The 20890-nt window shown below is 42.4% G+C and overlaps 1 protein-coding gene across 1 annotated transcript; it reads left to right on the top strand.

Annotated features, from left to right (window-relative positions):
- Nucleotides 1-3204: 3204 nt before the first annotated feature.
- Nucleotides 3205-19053, top strand: LOC147422279 (subtilisin-like protease SBT2.3). The gene is made up of 10 exons (XM_086502919.1): nucleotides 3205-3323; nucleotides 4785-4929; nucleotides 12574-12959; nucleotides 13187-13282; nucleotides 13358-13430; nucleotides 13563-13845; nucleotides 14145-14476; nucleotides 17019-17262; nucleotides 17437-17718; nucleotides 18515-19053. The coding sequence occupies exons 1-10, from the start codon at nucleotides 3253-3255 to the stop codon at nucleotides 18925-18927; spliced, it is 2325 nt and encodes a 774-aa protein (XP_086359045.1). The 5' UTR covers nucleotides 3205-3252; the 3' UTR covers nucleotides 18928-19053.
- The last annotated feature ends 1837 nt before the right edge of the window (nucleotides 19054-20890 follow it).

Genomic DNA, 20890 nt, shown 5'->3' with positions numbered 1-20890 from the left:
ATCTAGTGAATGTTTGAGACATGATGAATCAATGGATGGATCATATTAGTCTGCTCATCAAGTACACAAATGAATTGCTACAGCTATTAATACTATGAACCTCAATTCAAAAAGATGGCTAAAGCACTTTCAAAGCCCGCATAAAGCCAACCAGCCAGATCCAGCAAGTTAGATCCACACAACTTCTATATATAATAAGCTAGCATGGGCGAGGCTCATTAAAGGCAAGAAGACCCTCTATGAACCCGACACAAAAACCTAGAATGCTCTAACACCATACAAAGTGGAGATGTTGACAAAGCGAAGAGAGCAAGAAGCTATTTACAGACTCATTCAAAAAGAGAACAATGCTTCCTATGCTCCAGGTCAAGCTCAACCAAGGGTCCTTTAGATGCCACCCAAGGATGTACAGAAGGGCACCTTGAAGGCTCCCAATAAACAAAAATGCAAACACTAACGCTAGAGCAGAATCTAGAATTTTGGATGCCAAAGTTCAAGAAAGGGGAGGAGGATGTAGATAGCGAGAATCGACTCTATGGAAGTGTCAGCACATAGCATGATTACCAATAGCTGTAGTAATTACCAATCGATAACTATACAGTCACATAGTCGGTCAAAACCCACCATGGGCACCTATAAATAGGAACCGCTACTTCATTTCGAGGTCTATCTATCTGTCTATCTAGCATGTTATCTCTTGTCGGCTCGCCTTGAGCAGAGCTCTATTGTATTCATAAGCCTGTTGGGAACTTTTGTACTCCTTTGTAATCCAACACTCAGTGCCATTTTAATTGTACTTTTGACTTTGCAATTGAAATATATCATTTCCATATGTGTTGTTGTCCAACATATAATTCTACTCTTTCAGTTCAGGTATTCGTGTAGTTTCCTTCATGTTCATTTAAAGTCTGCTTCTGTTTGTCCCATCCAATCTGATTTGACCTGACATCTGACTCTAAAGTTCTAGCTTAGAATAGAAGTCAGGTGACCAGCTCATTCCATCTCTCTCTCTCTCTCTCTCTCTCTCTCTCTCTCTCTCTCTCTCTCTCTCTCTCACACACACACACACACACACACACACACGAGTGTGCAATACAACACATGGACCTAGCACATTTTCAAAACATATGGAAAAACTTCATATGTTTCAAAATGCATATTTGAAGTAGAATGACTTGTATGCAAAACCCATTTTTTTCAAGTTTATGGATCGATAGCTCAATAAAGTCTATTGTCAAAGAGGTGTCCAATGAAAGATTTTGGAACTCACTGATCTTCAATGAAAGCTTGTATAATGGGGTTTAAAGAATGTGTCATTGTTCTAGGACATTGCTGAATTTCAATTGGAGTTTGGTAATTTCAAAACTAACACTCTCTCTCTCTCTCTCTCTCTCTCTCTCTCTCTCTCTCTCTCTCTCACACACACACACACACACACACACACACACATCAAAAAATTGACCTTTAGTGTATTTCAACTAGCTAAAATTGCAAAATCTTGACTAGGTTTCAAGCTGGCGTTGAAGAAAATTGCTGAAATCTCACAAGTTCCTGTAACATTCGACAAATCCTACAATTTTCGACCTAAAAACCAAAAGAGTTAAATTTCCCCTTTTCCACTCTAGCTAGAAAAAAGGTTTTGTGTAAGTCTTGTGTGTGTGTGTGTGTGTGTGTGTGTGTGTGAGAGAGAGACAGAGAGAGAGAGAGAGAGAGAGAGAGAGAGAGAGAGAGAGAGAGTGTAAGTGTGTGTGTCCACGTGCATCTCTATGTGTGTAAGTGTCTCTCATTTATACAACTCTTCAAATTTTGTTATGCCTTGCTTTTGCATTCCAAAAGAACTGATTTTTTAAAGCTTATTTTTAAGTGGAGGGGAAGGCATACCATTGAAAGATGCACCACGACCATACGCACTTCTTTAAGTGGGATTAAGTGCTGGGTGCATTAGTCAAGGCATACTAAAGTAAGATAGTCCTATAGTGTGCTAGGAATATAGGTGAAAAATAAACATATTCAATTCACTAAGTAAACATATTTAATTACAATATATCATAAAATCATAAAAATTGAGGAATTAACTTTTGCCCAAATGGGTTTGACTACTTACACCCAAAAAAAAAAAAGAGGGTCTATCCACATGAAGGCCTTTCTGGCCTTTGGGATTTAAAACAAGGTGAAACATCACATAGGCATTTTAAAACAAAATGTAAAGGAAGTCAGTGTGGCCCTTTGCGGAAGGGAGCCCGTCGTTAACTAAACAAAGGCGCAAAAGCATTTGTGTGCCTTTCTTTCCGCCTTCTCCTCTACGGCATGTTTTTTTTTTTTTTGGCCAAACCCACAATATATGGGTGAATATATAACATAAAGAATGCTAGTGATAATATGGCCATAATGTGTGACAATTCTGAATATTACATCCAATCTTAGTAGAATTCAAAAAAACAAAAGCAAGACAATTGTTCTTCTTGAAATAATTATTTATATAAGAGTGTGTGTGTGTGTGTATATTTATTTATTTATTTATTTTATTTTATTACCATCTGAAAGGAAACTTCTGAGTTGAGGATGTTTATGCAGGTAGTAAAAATTAAAATCCACACTTGGCCCTCTTCATGTGCACTCTTCGGGCATCCATGGATATATTTATCAATGATCCGTTTCAATAGTAAAAGTAGAGCCCACACTTGGCTCTCTTCCTCTGTGTGCAATATTCCACATGGATGCACTCTCCGTGCATCCATGGATACATTTGTCAATGATTTGTTTCAATAGTAAAAGTAGAACCCACACTTGGCTCTCTTCCTCTGTGTGCGATATTCCACATGGATGCACTCCCTGTGCATCCATGGATATATTTGTCGATGATTTGTTCAATAGTAAAGTGCATCCATGGATATATTTGTCAATGATTTGTTCAATAGTAAAAGTAGAGTTGAGCATGAAATGACTTAAATCATATACAAAATTGTTCACATCCTAATCCACCCAAGATTTCCTATAAAATTCAACCACCAAGATAAAGATAAAGCTACATGCATTTGCTAATGCTAGAAAAGAGATAAGCATAAAAGGCTACCACTCAATGATTATGTACCCATAGGAAAGTTAGAGCTCATTCCGCTTGTGAGCTTTGAGGAGCTTTACTTCTAAATGGATCACTTCTTGCTTGTCATTCTTGTTGTATGTAAATCAGCACTAATTTCATGTCTACTTACAACTGCGATATCCACAGAGAGCCGAACCGTTCATGTGGTTATGTTAAAAGATCCGCCCGTTTCACATATATTTAGCGACAATGAGCTCAATGAAGGAAGCATCATGCCAAGGTGAGCATTGCGACATTGGTAAACAAAGTAACCATGAAAGTCTGGTAAAATGATGGGGTGATTTGGAGCCCTACCTAACTTAAACGTGGTGGATCGTTATCCATCCCTTATGAGTTTGCTCTCTCTCTCTCTCTCTCTCTCTCTCTCTCTCTCTCTCTCTCTCAAACTTTCAAATTGTGTGAGTCTAAGTATAGCACCCTACTTGAGTGCTCAGCTTTTGATCACATTAGAATCACATTAGAGCTTGCTTTCCCCACATTTTTAGCCATAATCTTTCCTTACACACATTCCTCTCCCAAATACAATGTATATTCTCTATTGCGATGCTCATTTCCACAGTTCTTAAGCATCAAGAGTCACTTATAAGCTCCACACACGTCCCATAGGTCATATTTGACCTTCTAGGACGACAATGAAATCTCTCTCTCTCTCTCTCTCTCTCTCTCTCTCTCACACACACACACACACACACACACACACACTCACACACACTCACACACACGCACGCACGCACACAAAACATAGACACATTCATACAATTCTCACATGTCCCTACTTAATTTTATAAAAAATATTTTTTTCCACAATTGCTATATTAAAGGATTAGCAATGGATGTGTGGGTGTCAATATGTGACATCAAAGGATTTTGTGATATGTCAATGGTTGTGTGGATGACAGTGAATCTACTATGAAATCATTTGGTATTTACAAATTTCTCTATCACTAGCTCGTGATTTTGGGATAAATTCATGAATAATGCATTTTATTGGAAGTATTTTGATATTAAAAGAGAAGATTTTCAAAGCCCAAAGCAAAGTTTTTGTGTTTGCTCATTTAGGCATTGAATGAGCCAAGAAGATATGTACCAATTTTGACTGTCTGTTTGAGAAATTGAGACAATGTTAGGGAAGTGGTGCCCTAATCTGTTTTTAAAAAGGCCAAATTAATGTCAATTTTGTTTCAAGAGTTCAAATCCACCCCAGAGTTTGTAACACTCACTCATAGTTTGTAAATTTACGTCTCAAACGTAGCGCTTTTCATTGCTAATTTTGGCAAATAGAATCCGAAGTCAACTCAAATCTACAAGGTTGATGACACAACAAGATTTAGAAATTTTCTCATGTAGGAAAACGGAGTCTTTTCCAGTGTTTTTCATACAATGAATAACATCATGAGCTTCTGATCGAGAGGCACCGCATACCTAGCTAGGTACGATTGGGGGCAAGGGACCACCCCCCCCCCCCCCCCCCCCAAATCGTACCTAGCTAGGTATGCGGTGCCTCCCTTAGAGAAGCTCATGATGTTGAGGTAAGTCACAATGTGGGAATTATTGTGAGAATTTGTTCAAAACTTCTTGTGTGATAATTAGCCCATTTGAATTTCACTAGCATATATTTTATCAAAGGGAAGCCATATAAATTCTCATGCTCATGCCCTCAAGCTTTCTGTTGTCATGACAGTGTTTCTGCGGATCAATATGGTTTACAACTAGCAAGGAGTCATGACTATTTACTTGAGCATGCTTTTGGAAAAAGGTCCTTTACCAAGGTTTATAGCTACACTTACCTCATCAATGGATTTTCTGCCCTTCTAACCAAGAGCCAGGTAAAGGCCCCTCCCTCCTCTTTTGGCAAGTGTTAATTAAATTAAGTCTAATTTGCAATTTGAACTCCAAGAAAACATAGTTCCCACAATTACAATGGGGTGACACTTGCAAATATGATACCTTGTGTGTGTGTGTGTGTGTGTGTGTGTGTGTGTGTGTGTGTGTGTGTGTGTGTGCACGCGCACGTGCACGCACATGCGTGCTTGTGCACGTGCATGTGCACACACACAAGGTAACGCATATGTGCATGTGTGTGTGTGTGCATGTATGCATACGTGCATGTGAACGTGTGCACGTGCACACTATACGAAAAACTTTCTTGTCCCTTTTTTTTTTTTTGCAAAACTCTCAATTGTGAGTAGATTATATTAACATAACCAAAAAATTACAAATTCCTACCACGCTCATGCTGAGCCATGAGAGCCAAGGGGACCTGTGAGTTATGGAATTGTGAAAATACCTAGACAGCTCTCCCCATCCAAGGACTGCGTAGCCCTGTTGCATTTTCGAGTGAGCTCGGCTATCGAACCACCAAGTTTAAGGATGGGCCAACGAGGGGCAGCTTATCGTGCAATTCAAATCCTTTCCATTGGCCACCTTTCGAGCATAACTTAGAGTTATCTATCATAGCCTTAGCCATAATAGCTCAAGCTTGGTCCTGTTTTGCGAGTGTAACCACAAACTTGGCACACAAGGCCTCCGCATGAATACTAGGGCTAAGAATCCCAAGACCGTCTTGCTCCATAGGGCTCGTAACTATCTCCCATTTAGCCAATTGTGAGGGCGTTATTTAGTGTTGTTCTTCCATAGGAATCTCTTTACTGGTTTCAAGAACTCTTTCCAATTGCATTTGGCAAGTTTAAGAAAAGGATTATTGAAGGCTATATAAGGGAGCATAAATGAATTGATAACCTTACTTCTACTTGGAAAGGGGAGAAGCACATACTGCCACCTTTGCATCTTGATCTTTACCTTCTCCATAACCCAAAGGAATCTTTGCTTCTGGGTCATGTCTACTCCCATAGGGGCTCCTAGGTGCCGAAAAATCCTCCCTTTTGTCCCTATCTCTCCTATCCACATTGACGGATCAAATGAATCATTCTCAGATAGAGAGATCAATATCGACTTTTCAATGCTACACTTTGACCATGAAGCTAAGGCATATGTTTGCACAATTTCAAGAGCCTTCCTAATGACCTGAGGGCACGCCTTGAGAAAAAGTAGGGGTCATCCGCAAAGAGCTTAGCCAGAAGTTGATCGTTGTTAGGTAGAGTTAGTCCTTGAATCTCCACTTTAGCAGCATTGTCTTCGAGTAATGTTACAAGAGGACGGGATCCAATGGCAAACATTAGAGGGGCTAGTGGGAATTTTTGTTTAATAGATCTTTTGATCTCGAAGGTATTATAAATTGACATTCCCTTTATAAATCCATGTTGGTGAGGAGTGAGGACTTTGTCTAGTAGGGGGGAGAGTCTGTGGGCCATAGTTTTGATAGGCAACTGACATCATCGTTATGGGACACCAATATATCAAATGAGAACAACATACTTGTTTGGAGATAGGCTTGATGAGGCCTCTAGTGCTCAAGTCTAAGACTCCATCAAGTAGGACTTGATTAGCCATGTGCGTAATTGAGGACTTAAGATCGTCCCAAAATTCTCTGATAGTAGTCAGTTTGTCCCAACCAGGGGACCTCTCTTTTCCTAGGTCTTGTAGCGCAAGAGAGCATTCATCCTCGGTGAATGCCTTCTCCATAAGGTTGGCTTCAAAGAGAGATATCGTTCTTTTGAGCTCCCAAGAAGAGTAGATCTAGGACCGTCCACCTCAGTCCTCGAACTGGCCTATGATCTATCGTAGGTGGTTGAGCATTAGCTGAGCCATTTTATCCGATTCTTCAAATCATTTGCGTCCCCATCTATGAGCGAGAGGACCATACCCCTATTTCTTTTGACTTTGAGGGCCCTAAAGAAGTGTGCATGGTTGGCCTCCTCACGTTGGAGAAAGGTTTATCTAGATAGGATTCTGGCCTTCCTCGGCTCCTCCAATTGGTGGTCAGTTAAGTGCATTTTAGCTTCTAGCCATCTTTTGTGCTCAACTTCCAAGGGAGACTCTTCCTATTTTTTGGTGGTGAGAAGCTCTACTTCGTCATCAAGCTGCTTAAGACATCCCTCCTGGTATTTTTTCCTTCTAGGGCTTGTAGTTTTATTTGCTTTTTGCATACTCTTGGTGAAAATATATGAGGCCCTATGGCTTTCCATATCCACATCTTTCCGAAGCTTGGTCAAAGCTTTGAGGGTGAGGCTTTTGAAGAGCAGGTCCTTAAAGAGGTGAGCCCTAGACGAAAGTAATTTCTTAGACCCTTGGGGGAAATTATCTTCTCCCTTGGTTTTAAAAAATTTAATGCCTAATGACAAGTGATCTGATAGACACTGCGAGGCTACCACCTTCAATTCTAGCCATGGGGCAGCCAATCGCCTTGATGAGAGCAACAGCAGTGGTCTAGCCGAGAAGCCATACCGACATATTGGAGGCTGGTGTATGTGAAACCAGGCGTGTTTCTCCACGGGCTTATCTCCCACAAGTCAATTAATGCCGATTTCTCGCAGAGGCTTAGCCATTTGGATCTTTTAGATTCAGCTAACATGTTTGATTCATCAGTCTTGTCTCTTCTCTTCTCCACCATATTAAAGTCTCCCACCTGAAGCCAGTCCACTTCAGCATAATAGTCCTTAAGCTACTCCCAAAGCTTTGCTCTTTCCTTTACCAAGCAAGGACCATATATGTTGATCATGGTGATATGTTGATCTGCCCACTTTACCTTAACTCGTAGAGCTCTAAAAGAGATGATTCAACAACTCTTTTGGTTCTAGATCTCTGTTCACAACCGAGAGGATGCCATTGTACCCATTAGCACCTTCTCTATAGAAAACCAGCTTGGTCCCCACAGCTTGCCATCTTTTGCTAGCAGCATTTAGGTGATGTTCTTGGATAGCCCAACAGTTAATACCCTCATCTTTTTTTACTTCCTCCTAGAATAGGGAGCTCTTTTTTTGGGTTTTAAGCCCCTTCCCATTCCATAAATGCAGTACGAGCTCTAGTGAGAGAAGGTACGAAGTCCTCAACCTCTAGAAATTCTTCTTCTGCGCCCTCTTTCCTACTATTCTTTTCCATTAGATCAATCCCATTCCGCTCTGTAACCTTGAGGTTTTCAGGGTTAGCGTCTCGAAGAACCTGAAAGATATTATCATAAAGAAAGGGGGATTTGGGAATAGCTGGCAGGGCTTCTTTTAGTTGCCCACGCTTGAGATTTGAATCGCTTGCATGAAATGTTGGATACTAGGGCAATGGGCATGAAGCAATAGCCGGGGGTGACCTTACCGTTGCTAAGATGGGCTTTGGCAGGTTTCTCCATATTCCCTTTGGTTCACTTGTCGGAGTTATGATGTCGTCTTCTTGGGCCTTCTTAGTACCCTTCTATGGAGTCTCCTCTTCAGTATCCACCTGTCCCATTGTAGGCATGTCTTTTTCACCAACAACTAGGCCTAGGGTCATTACTATAGTAGCTAGACACGATCTAGTAAAATGCCCAAATTTGTTGCACTTTTAGCACGCCCCAAAGAAGGTGCCAAAGTTCAGCAGGATGACCTTGAGTCAAGCCCTACAAGATTTTTAGGCTGGGGTTTTTTAGATCCCACCATATACACACCTTATTGGCAGCATTGCCCATTGTTCTATTAGATGGTATAAAAAGAGCGGTACCCAGGGCTACTGCCAGTTCTTATAAATTGCTTCTCAACCACCTCAAGAGGCTGACAAATTCCACCCAAAACTTTCTTGTCTCTCAATTGGAGGAGGCCCACGCCCAATCGATTCTCTTTATCTCTCGTTTTCTATTTAGGGAGCCCCACATGTCGTGCCCCGATTTTGAAAAATGGTGAACTTTTTGTAGATCTCTCTCTCAATTGGAGGGGACCCATGCCCAATCAACTCTCACTATCTCCTGTCTTCTATTAGGGAGGCCCACATGTCGTACAATTCAACTAACAAGCTGCAAAAGTCTCTCTTGCTCACACAATTCACTTGAGAGGCAATAATAGTCTCTCTCTCTTGCTCATGCAATTAACCTGGAAGCCTTCCTCTCTCTCTCTCTCTCTCTCTCTCTCTCTCTCTCTCTCTCCCGAGACAGTGGAGTGCCCTGCTCTCTATGTGGGCCACGCTAGTGTAGTCCATAGCTCTTGTGCAATGAAGGCCTCTCCCCAACTACAGTATTGAGGCTTGTGGTGCAAGGGTTATCGAGGAAGGGTGCCACAATGACAAGGGAGTAGTAAGCATCAATGGAAGGGGGTAAGGGGAAAGAATGGAATAATTTAAAGAAATTGAACGAGTATGTACATGAAACAACTATCCTACTAAGCATCAATGGAAGGGGGTAAGGGGAAAGAATGGAATAATTTAAAGAAATTGAACGAGTATGTACATGAAACAACTATCCTACTTGCTGCTCCTACTCACTCCACTTTAAAAAAAGTTATTAACGGTGAATATTCAGCTCCCCTCACGCCAGCCCCTAACGAAACTCCTCCGTACCTTCCTCCTCTTGCGTTGCCGCACTACCTTGCCTCCATCGCTCTGCAGCGCCTAGCCTCCATCGCTCTACTCCACACTTTCTCTGCGTAGCCTCACCTCCCGTCATGCCTGCCCACATTTTCATGCACATACGGATTGAAAGAGAGAGGCAAACAGCCTTGCGCGCGAGCGAGAAAGAGGTGAACAACCTCTCCACGCGAGAGAGAAAAATGCGCCCTCCTCCCTTGGCCTGCCCTCCTTCTCCTGTCGCCCTTCAACAACGAAACCTTCCCTCTCCCCAAGGCGCTGCTGACCCCCTCCCTTCAGGAACTGTGAGAGAACGAAAGAGCACGTGCTGCAGCACTGTTGGTGGAACTTGATGTAATCCTCATGCACGAGTTGCAGTTCCACTGGAACTCCCACAGTGGAACTCCCAAGGCGGAGAGTATCTTCGAAGATTCTCTCTCCCATTTCTTTTTCACAATGTGTAACCCCTACCCTACTGACTTTGAAAACCAAATATCTTTTTGAAAAACACGTCCGTTCAAGCTATGGAGCTTAAAAATTTCAAGCATGGAGAGGGCTTCCACGTGTTAGCCATTGGTTTTCTTACAGGTGAAGGGTCCTTGCAAAACATTCAATTTAATCAGAAAGTAGAGGGTCTTACAAGGCATCTAATTTAATTAAGAGTGAAGAGGGGGGGATTGTACTATGTCAAATTTTCAAACGAACAAGCTAGTGATACAACCAAAGCCAAAGCTCCAACAACTTTATGCTAGCCAAGTGATGCAGCTAGGTGCACAACTCAAAAGAAAGATGAGAAACAACTCAAAGCTTTTCTTTTTAGGTTAAACCACTTAGTCAAGTTTAATGTGGAAGCGAGTGACCCAAAAACATTTTCCAAAGCAATCAAATTGGGTCAAGTCCAAATTAACGAAGAAGCTGAAGAGCTAGATAGATTTGGTACCACCAACCTGTCACTTGAAAAGAATGTCATTTTAAGCACTTGTTGCCTCCTCATAGAAAGTTGAACTGTAGACCGCACTACATCCAAGAATCTCCATTCGTGAACTAAGAGCACGTCACGTCCAAGATTTCCAAGATAATGAACTTTGCAACGCATCTTATCCATAATCCAACCAACAACAATGGATTGTGCACACATCCATAGTATTTTGTATACGTTGCATTGGTTCCTTGCCAGATGCAATGTCTTTAACTCGAACACACAGGTTCAAACATCGATGGGAACTCCAACACACAGGTTCAAACATCGACGGAGTGAACTTTAACACACGAGTCACAATCAAGTATTGGGAGCTCCATTGTAAACTCGGATATCCGGGGTGTAAACTCACACAAGCATAAGTAAGTGTAAACACACACCCATTTCAACGAAATCAACACGCACGCACGGTTAGCTGATTGGGCTGCCACAACGTCTGGTCTGGGTTCAAATCCGTGGGCGGGAGGCGCCGCCGCTTTTTTTTCCATGTCGGATCTCCTCAAGGTTCGACGACGAGGATCTCCTCGAGATCCTCGCTGTCCACCTTCGATCCCATGGCGGAGTCTTCATTCAAGACCCCGTGCCATTTAGTCACGAGGGACGCTCGCAAAAATGTTTCAATACTCTGTCTCTGCAACAGGCTGCCAACCATGCCCTCTCGGAGCAACCTTTCAATACTCTCCAAACAAGGCTGCCCTTGACCCGTCCTGCCCTGCGTTTCAAAACGCTAGTCAAAAGTGCCAAGACGTCGCCGTCGATCAAAACGCAGGGTCAAGAGCTCCCCCGTCAGGTACTGCTGCAGGGTTGTGGGGGGCACCAACGGACCTGTTTTCTCGTGGAGCTGCATTTTGCCAACCTGGCAGCTTTTTAAAACAATATCCAGGAAGAGCCATGGTTGGTTGGTTCAATAAAAGTTCTCTGTTTCTCCCTCATGCATTCTCTGCCTTGCTCTACACTTCCACATTGTCGACTTTGACATGGTATCAGAGCTCGTTGCTCATTGATCGCGAAGATAGGAGAAGGCGGTGTGAAGAAGGAAGGTGGTGTTTCTAGTAAATCGATGATTATACAATGGGGGCTTGGGTGCACTTATATACTACCCAATAGGAATAGCCTCCATAGAATCATGTCAAATGAGTAAAATAATACGTAAAAGACAAAATAATTAATTAAGATCACATTGATATCTCTTAATCCGCTTTTGTTCCATATCATCCTAAGCAAGAGTCTAGAGCATCTCATGCACTCAAGTGCTCTATTGTGTGTCACTAGGATATCTTCACAAGAAGTTTTGGACAAATTCTCACAATAATTCCCACATTGTGACTTACCTCAACACATCATGAGCTTCTGTGAGGGAGGCACCGCATACCTAGCTAGGTATGCGGTGCCTCTCGAACAGAAGCTCATGATGTTATTCATTGTATGAAAAACATTGGAAAAGACGCCGTTTTCCTACATGAGAAAATTTATAAATCTTCTTAAGAGAACAAGATGTTGCTCTGCTACCAATATTAGCCCCCACTAACATCCATCTCGCATGCACAACTTGACACAAGCCATGTAAGTACAAATAACAAGCTGCATACCCACAGTAAAATTCCCCATGGCTACAAGCTTCTTATTACAAGACTCAGCCTTCAATTCAAAGAGCCCATACATGCACTCCCTGAAGCTTGGAGCTAATAGCGCATGGAACAAGCCACCACCATGAGGCAGTAACATACCATGTCATCTTGGATGAAGTTGGCAAGGGACTGAAGTAGAAGTATGGCAACCACAGAAGGAATGCTCACAAATGAGCCACAATTCATCTTTCTAAGACTTTGAACTACCCACCCTAAAAGTTGATTCACACCTAGTGGCCAATGTTCTAATTGTTTGTGCACCCGACTATGTAGGATGACCCCCCCCCCCCCCCCCAAAACACTATGTTTTTCAATATGAAGTTTTAACATAATTCACGATCTTGTTGTTTCTATCCCATAACCATGTAGATCCATATTTACTTTCAATTGGAGATTTTCAAGTTATGTCATTTCAAAGGCTAGTGCTTTGGTTTATTATGTAGGTTAACATATTAAGGGAGCTTCCACAAGTGGTGCTCATAGAGGAGGACACATCATTCAAAAAGCAAACCACATATACTCCAACTTACATAGGATTGGCTGATGGAGCATGGGAAATAGATGGTGGTCAAGAGCATGCTGGAGAGGGCATAGTGATTGGTGTTGTTGACACTGGTGTAGATCCAAAACACCCAAGCTTCAAGGATGATAACTATGCAAGTCCTAGTCGATATAAGGGCATTTGCCAGAGTGGAGACCAATTCCCAGAAGGATCTTGCAACAAAAAGCTTGTGGGAGCACAATACTTTGCAGAGGGCGCCATCGCTGCTGGTCTTTTCAATGCATCCATTCACTATGCATCACCCATCGATGCGGAAGGCCATGGCACGTGAGTACTTGTTCCTTCAGTTCTCATTGCTGCCTTCTCGTTAAAGGGGAAACTGAGGCCTATGCGAGGGAAAAAAAAACATATTTTAGCAAGATTGAATATAAAACAGTGTGTGTGCGTTCATGTGTGTGTGTGTGTGTGTGGGGGGGGGGGGGGGGGGCGGGGTGCGGGTGTGCACGTGCGCTCAGCTTGAAGCTTTCGAACTTGTTTGATGTCTGCAATGCCAGGCATACAAGCTCTACTGCATCTGGGAACAATGGTGTCGAAGTGGTAGTGGATGGCATGAGCTTCGGATATGCTAGTGGCATGGCTCCAAAAGCTCAGTAAGTTCCATTGTACCTCTGGTTAAAGATATCCAAAGTTGCAGGAGGACTAATCTGAACCCTTCCCTTTTGCAGTGTTGCAATGTACAGAGCATTGTACCCAGGATTTGGCGGATTACTTTCCGATGTCGTGGCCGCCATTGAGCAGGTGCAAAGGCATATTGCATTTTGCTCTTTAGTGTAATAATCTGCATATCTTCTGTGATTGACTATGAACAAGAAAAGGATGAGGTATTTCTAAACTCACGATTTATATATCTGTCATCCGAACCTACGGCAGGCTGTGAAGGATAAAGTGGATATATTGAGCTTGTCCATTGGACCAGGTGGGCCACCTTCTGGAGCATCAGTCTTCATAAACATCTTTGATGTGGCTCTGCTCTCCGCCACAAAGGCAGGAGTATTCGTGGCACAGGCTGCAGGAAACTCGGGGCCGTATCCGATCTCCATGGGATCTTTCAGTCCGTGGATATGCTCCGTTGCCTCAAGCATGCATGACAGAACCTACACAAACTCTATCACACTTGGCAATAACAAGACCATTGAAGGCCAAGGATTAGCACGTAAGTGCACAAACTTGGGTTTCTTAGGGCTGTTCTATAATAGAGTGTCTATCTATTTGTTCTCTGTATGGCTGTCTTTCTATCTATTTATACTGCTATTCTGTATGTCTAGTATGCATATAAGCATTCCTCATCTGACTATCTATCCATATATGTCTCCACGGTGCATTTGGGTCCATCAATCTGTTTGTCTGTCTAAACATTTGCTCCATTTATTCTCTGCTCTGTCCATTTCTCTCTCCATGTTTCTATTCCCTTATCCTTTCTTATCCATTCATTCTTCTTGTATAATGAACCAGCTGCAACCAGTGGCAATGCAATGTACAGTCTCATAGCAGTAGCTGACGCTTTGGCAAATAATGCAAGCGGGAGCACAGAGGCCACTGAATGCCAAGATGCCAGCTTATTTGACAAAGCAGCAGTGCAGGGCAAACTCTTAATATGTACTTACACGAACAACTTCCTTTACCAAGCCTCTTCCATCGCCAATGTTGTCACAACTGCACAAAGTCTTTCTGCAGCTGGAATCGTGATGATTTTGGCACTTGACCTTGTTGATATTTCTCAACGCTTGCCGACAATCCCATTCTCTATTCCTGCAATATTTGTGACAGATGTCAATGAGATAAAGGTCTCTCTCTCTCTCTCTCTCTCTCTCTCTCTCTCTCTCTCTCTCTCTCTCTCTCTCACACACACACACACACACACACATACACACGCGCGTGCGCATAAAAGTGGGGCTTTGACCCTTCGCATTACATAAAAATAGACCATCGGTCCATATACAAGAAATATGGGAAAAACCCTCAAAGATGTCCAATGAGACCATGGGGAAAAATCCCGTAACAAACCACATGATACATCTAGGGATAAAGTACTCTGATCAAGTACTCTGATCAGGTGATGAAATGTAGCTATCTGGATAGTGGTCAAGTCTACACAGCATCTTGATGCACTAGAATCTCATTCAGTTCACATTCAGTTCTTATTCACTTAGCCATCACATCTAGATCTAGTTGATCTCTAGAAAATGTCTAGATGTACTAAGTTCAAGTCATTTATCATACAAAATGCTGCAAACATTTCATCTTTCTCTACATGTCTCTAATAATACACACATGAACGAGCACATGTTTTCAATTCAATCAAGGAAATAGCCAATTTAGTGTGCATATATTCATAAAGTCATTTCACAAAATACTGTCAACATGTCAGTATGCTAAAATCTCGAAGAAAAATTAGTGACTTGATTCAATCTAAGAAATCTGTCACAAAGGAGTGGAGTGGCTCCCCTCTTGTGCAATCAACAACACACCAGATTCAACATGTTGATCGGTAACTTTTGGCAAAGACATTGCTTATATTCCAAAAGCTTCAAGGTACAACTCTCTCTGAAGAGAATTTGCAATGTTCTCCTCCTCCATCCACTTTGCATCAAGGGCCAAAAAGTACCCTTGACCAAATTATCCGGTGGACCTAGCTTACCTTTTTGTTCCTTTTTTCTATGCCCTATGATGTTGGTAGCCCTGCTAACCTCCCCTTTCCTTCGCACCTCAATCTAGATCTTTAGAATTCTCCAACTACCAGTTGATTCCCTTTATGTTCTTTTCTGTGCCCTGGGACCTGTTGGTAGCCTCGCTTGCCTCCCCTGTCCGCTAGCATTTCTATCTCAATCCTCAGAATTCTCTGATGAACCGTCAGTTGACCCCCCTGCTTTGTCGGAACCCTCAGATGCACTATCACTTGATTTCCTTTCTTCTTCGGAATCCTCTGATGAACTTGCATGTGGTTTTCTTAGTTTGTCGGAACCCTTGAATGCACTATTATCTGATTCCCTTACTTCTCCAAGCCCCAAGACATTTCATGCCAAAACGCGAAGCTTCACTCCGAAAAGTATCTCCTCTAGACAAGTACCAACCGAGACACAACACCAAAATTCCAAATGTCTAAGTTTCAATAAATTTAAGTTTGTAGGGACAGTTGTAAGCTAAGGTTCCACTATGGTGTTGCAAGAAACGTTTCATGGAACCTCACAATATTTCAGGAGCTTCAAGGTTTCACTCTTGCCAAAATGCGTTTCATGGTGACCATGCACGTGGCACCTGCACAACCTGACACGTTCACAGATACCTTCATAAGGTCAGAATAGTCTAAACTTACGGATTACAGGAGGGGATAAACACTCACAAAAATACAAAATCAAGGCACACAAGAAAACAGAAAAAGGAACAACTAAATCAATCTATTTGTTACTAGCAAAACTAGATGAAACAAATTCACTTAAAAAGGAATGAGCAAAACAAGTTAAAGAAGCTTACTTGACTAAAACTTAAAACAAGTACTCAACTTTAAACTAACAAGGAAAAGACATCTCAAAGACTTCATCCTAGAAATCGTACTCCACACATCTTCTAAACATCCTAATCCTAGTAACAGGCTCTTTTCGGCCTCAAGCAAAGTAGTTCATAATCCAGAAATAAAAACCAAATAGTGCTGCGATTTTGATGTCTTCCATGAAACTGAAAAACATAGAAACTGAGACTCGAAAGTAGCCTGCCTCCATGACAGAGCAATGGCGAGGGTAGTGCTATGCTACAGGGCTCTAGCAAACGCAGTGCTTCAGAGAAAGGCACGAGTAGTTTTGCAACTCTGCTATGAAATGTACATTAGAAGTTGTTGAGTCATTCAAATTTGTACTCTGCAGATGCCACGGGTGAGCTCTAAAAATCAAAGACCCCACTTGGCAATCCTCATTATCATTTAAAGCAAAAAAGAGGTGCACAGAAGTTTCTGTTAATGACTGCTTTATTAAACGAAGGTCATCAGGGACTCCATCCTTTCAATACAATCTTCATTAAACGAAGGTTAGAATTGACAGCAACCATTCTTACAAATTATGTTTGAGTCTGACGTCAGTGTGTGCATCTTGGACCCGCACATAACTGCATTCATGCCTACAATGCTTTAACGACGTCCAGGCATGCACATAGACTATGTATACAAAAATCCGAAGATGCTTTTACTACCAAAATGACTAAATCTGCTCATGCAGTAGCATTACTTTATTTATACATTTGTACTCCTAAGAAAACACAGTAACCTTACAAAGAAACATGAAAAAATCACCACATGTATACTTCTGCATATCATAGGAGCCAATTTCGATTTTGCAGGCAATCTCTAACTACTATGCAGCAACATCCAAACTGTCACCAGCAACTGCAAAGCTAAATGGTGGAGCAACAGCACAGTACAGCAAGGAAGCACCAAAAGTGGCTTATTACTCATCGAGAGGACCTACGCCTCTCAGTAACCAAAGAGACATTGCCGACGTTTTTAAGCCAAATGTGATGGCCCCTGGTAGCATGATATGGGCAGCATGGTCTAAAATTGGAGAGGATTCTGAAGAATTTAAAGGTAGCAACTCAACCCTCAGTATCTATTTCTTGAGGAAGTCATACAGCACCATTGAGGATACTTCAACTCACACACAAATATGTGCACAAATGCATGAATGAAGGTCAAAATTATCTTCAATACTGTTACGTATTCATCTCAACTAGCCTTGTAAATATCAGCAACATTTTGCAGGCCAAAGCTTTGCCATAATTTCAGGAACCAGCATGGCAACTCCTCACATTGCAGGCATTGCAGCTCTTTTGAAACAAAAAAACCCTAGCCTAAGCCCTGCTGCCATTTCCTCGGCATTGGCAACAACAGCCTACAACATAGGCCAGGATGGAAAACCTTTACTTGCCCAACGTCCTTCTTCTGATGTCAGCTTAGACCTTGGCACTGGTACACCTTTTGACTTTGGAGCCGGAGAAGTCAATGCTACAGCTGCTTTGGATCCTGGACTCGTGTTCAATGCAGGTAAAAGTGAAGTAGCAATTCGTTATGTTCTTGCATTATTAGTACCCAAACAGCCTCCAATCCGATAACTAAGATCACTTTTACAACATTAAATACTTTCCAAAGCAGCCAATTTCTCACCCAAAAAAGCACTCTTTTGCTACAACGCTCAATCACGACGGAATAAAAAAAAGAAACAGCATCCAATTGTTGCGGTGCCACAAAAACTGAAATATGTAACATGGGCACAACAGTGCAACAGGAAGCAAGCCTGCACTCATGTGTGTTGCAAGTCCTCAAGTAAGCAAAAACTAGAACATGTTCGTCAGGCATACACTACAATCTGGTAAACCTCCAATGGTAAATGACAAGATAGGCAAACAGCAAAATCCCTGGGCTCTCCACGGAGAAGACTTACGAGCCATCAAACAAGGCAGTATGTGCCTCTATATGTCAATTGCATTCACATAATCTCACAAAGTAAGCAAATGAGTCCAAACCAACAAAAGAAACGCCACAAAAACAAGTAAATCTTCGATTCAAAAGACAATAAAAGGGTATGCATTTTGTAATAAGAAGTATAAACTCATAAATGTTTGTCTCCTTCTTGACAACACCATGAAGTACATTAGCTTGAGTTCAACCACATTTGCACTACTTTGGTGCAATGATTGATTACTCATAAGCACGCATTCATTCGTCCTTCAATTAATTCGCACATTTGCACTACTTTGGTGCAATTAAGTGACTCATAAGAACGCACGCATTTGTCCTCCAACACAGCACTTTCGCTCTAACTAAGAGTGTTGACATGCAGGTTTTGAAGATTATGTAAAGTTTTTGTGTTCTATACCTGGGTCTGGATCAGTGGTGAAGAATGTAACAGGGAAACCATGTGCATCGAGCTCTGGGTTTCCCACAGATCTGAACCAGCCATCGATTGTCATAGCCAACTTAACACAAGCTCGTGTAATTCCCAGGGAGGTGACAAATGTCGGAAGCGCATCAGAGGGTTACAATGTGCAGGTAGAAGCACCTGCCGGGTCGCGTGTGGAGGTGCAACCAAACAGTTTCACCATAGCGCCACTCGCAAAACAGAGCCTGAATGTGACCCTTACCCCTTTAACAAAAAGCATGACCCCTCAATTTGGGTATCTCAAGCTCATGGGAAGCCATGGCCACGTCGTGTCTGTGCCTATATCTATCGTCGCAATCTCCCCGCCTCAATAAATGCAATTTGTATTCTGTCGGGTATGAAATAATTAGTTTGGAAAAATGAACAAGTGATAAAATCACGAGGCCTGCCAAAGTGAGCAAAAGAGTCAGTATCCTGGTCGGACTCAGTCCCAACGCAATGTAATCTGTTCTCTCTTCTAATATAAATCTGCTCTTGCCCTTTATGGGGGGGGAAAAAAAGAGTGCAAATAGAGTCACGATGAGATTGATAGTGAGGGACATGCCTTCAAACTGCATGCACAGAGCCTAGGCAGCAGCTTGCCTAAAGCCATTTACCTTTTTTTTACCATAAAGGGCGCGAGAGCGTTATATTAAGTAGAGAACAAAATTACATTGTAGGGCTTTACAAAATGTTGCTTCCATATGATCCGATAGCACCGATTTAAATTCAGAGGTAATTACAAAAAATTTGGGGGGATCATCAACACTATTCTGCTTACAAGGCATTTAAGCTGTCAGGTTTTCTAAAAGATCCTGCATGCGGGCGACCAGACGTATCCCATTGCTATGTAGCCTTCGTAGCCTTTCAACGTCCATTCTGCATTCATCAAGCATCCTCTGCAGGTGTGTGTATGATCCATCCAAGAGAACCTCTTGTTGCTTGTTGATGTTGGCGCTATTGTAATAACTCATGCAGTCGGTAAGCACTTTGAAGCTTGCTTCGTACACTCTACATTGATCAAGCTTTAGCTGGTTAACCTGCAGGGAAAAGCAGTGAAAAAGTTCTCTCGGACTTTTAGCCTGGTAAGCCCTGTTAAACAACCTGTCATTTCGATCAGACTAAATGATCCAAAAGAACTCCCCTCTTATCCTATTCCAAAAAACAGACAATAAAAAAACTGAGTCTCCTAGAAGAAGTTGCTTCCAACTAGGTGTGAACCCTAGACCTTCAATAAGAGGGGCCAAAATCTCAATGCTTTTAGGACAATTAATGAAAAGGTGGGGGATGTCCTCTTCGACTTTGTTGCACCGTAAGCAAGCTCCGTTCCCTAGGCCAACGCTCTTCATTCTATGGCCTGTCCAGACTGCTCTGTGCAGAATTAGCCAGAGTAGGATGGAATGCTTTGCAGGGATACCCCTATTCCACAAGGCCTGGAATTTGAAAGTCCATTGCCTACAGTTAAGTGAAACTTTCCATTTCCTGTTAAGAGAGCTATGCAAAGGTTCTTTCAGGATTGGGTTCAGAGTAGGGGGGTTGGGCAAAGCACTCCCATTTGCCCAGTAGAAAGCCTTAGGGGAGGGGTCGCTTTCACTTGAGAGGGTCCATTCTAGTTCCTTTGGGAAGAGGGCCTTCCGTCTTTCTATTAGTGCTATTTCCCAGGGTTGTAAGGGCTAACGACTTGTGAGTTTGGTAAGGGAGAGCCACCTGTGTTCAAGATTGTGCCACATGTTTTTCTAGGTTGAGATTCCTTTGTTGTGGATGCGTTTGGCTGTCCTAATCTGTGCCTGGCTGAGGGGGGGGATAGGAGGCATTGCCCACCACAACGATTCGTGGGCTCTTAGGTGGTAGCTGTGTTTGGACTCCCAGTTTACTCTTTAGTGCTCTCTATATCTGTTCTAGGCTCCCCACTGTGATCTGAGAAGGGGGGAACCACTAGAGGTTGTCTCCTCAGAGCCAAAGAATATGGAGATCCATGGTAGTGGGAGAATCCCCTTGTAACCTTTAATTGTAAACTTGCTGATATTTCTGAATAGCAGTGTTGCCCATTCCTCTTCTGGATTGTCTAATGCCCTGAGGATGAGTTTCACTGCCAGCTTGTCAGCCCATTTGCTGAAGTTAGGGAGTCCAAGTCCTCCTTGAGTCTTGGGTAGGCAGCAAATGTCCCAACTTACCTTGGCTAGGCCTTTTCTCATTGGGTCCCCCGATCAAAGGAAATTTCTACATGCTCGGGTTATTTCCTTTAGGTGTGAGTCCGGGGGTCTCCAGCAGGAGAGAAAAAATAGCACGTAGCATGAA

The sequence above is a fragment of the Adiantum capillus-veneris genome, chromosome 27 (assembly GCF_014529385.1).
Source record: "Adiantum capillus-veneris isolate H3 chromosome 27, ASM1452938v2, whole genome shotgun sequence".
Taxonomy (NCBI): Eukaryota; Viridiplantae; Streptophyta; class Polypodiopsida; order Polypodiales; family Pteridaceae; genus Adiantum; species Adiantum capillus-veneris.
This window is presented reverse-complemented; position numbering and strand designations above follow the sequence as displayed.

Coding starts and splice junctions, on each gene's coding strand:
- LOC147422279 (XM_086502919.1), top strand. CDS start 3,253: ATGTTAAAAGATCCGCCCGTTTCACATATATTTAGCGACAATGAGCTC. Junction 12,960..13,186: donor GATGCGGAAGGCCATGGCAC/GTGAGTACTTGT, acceptor CTGCAATGCCAG/GCATACAAGCTCTACTGCAT. Junction 13,846..14,144: donor TGAAGGCCAAGGATTAGCAC/GTAAGTGCACAA, acceptor ATAATGAACCAG/CTGCAACCAGTGGCAATGCA.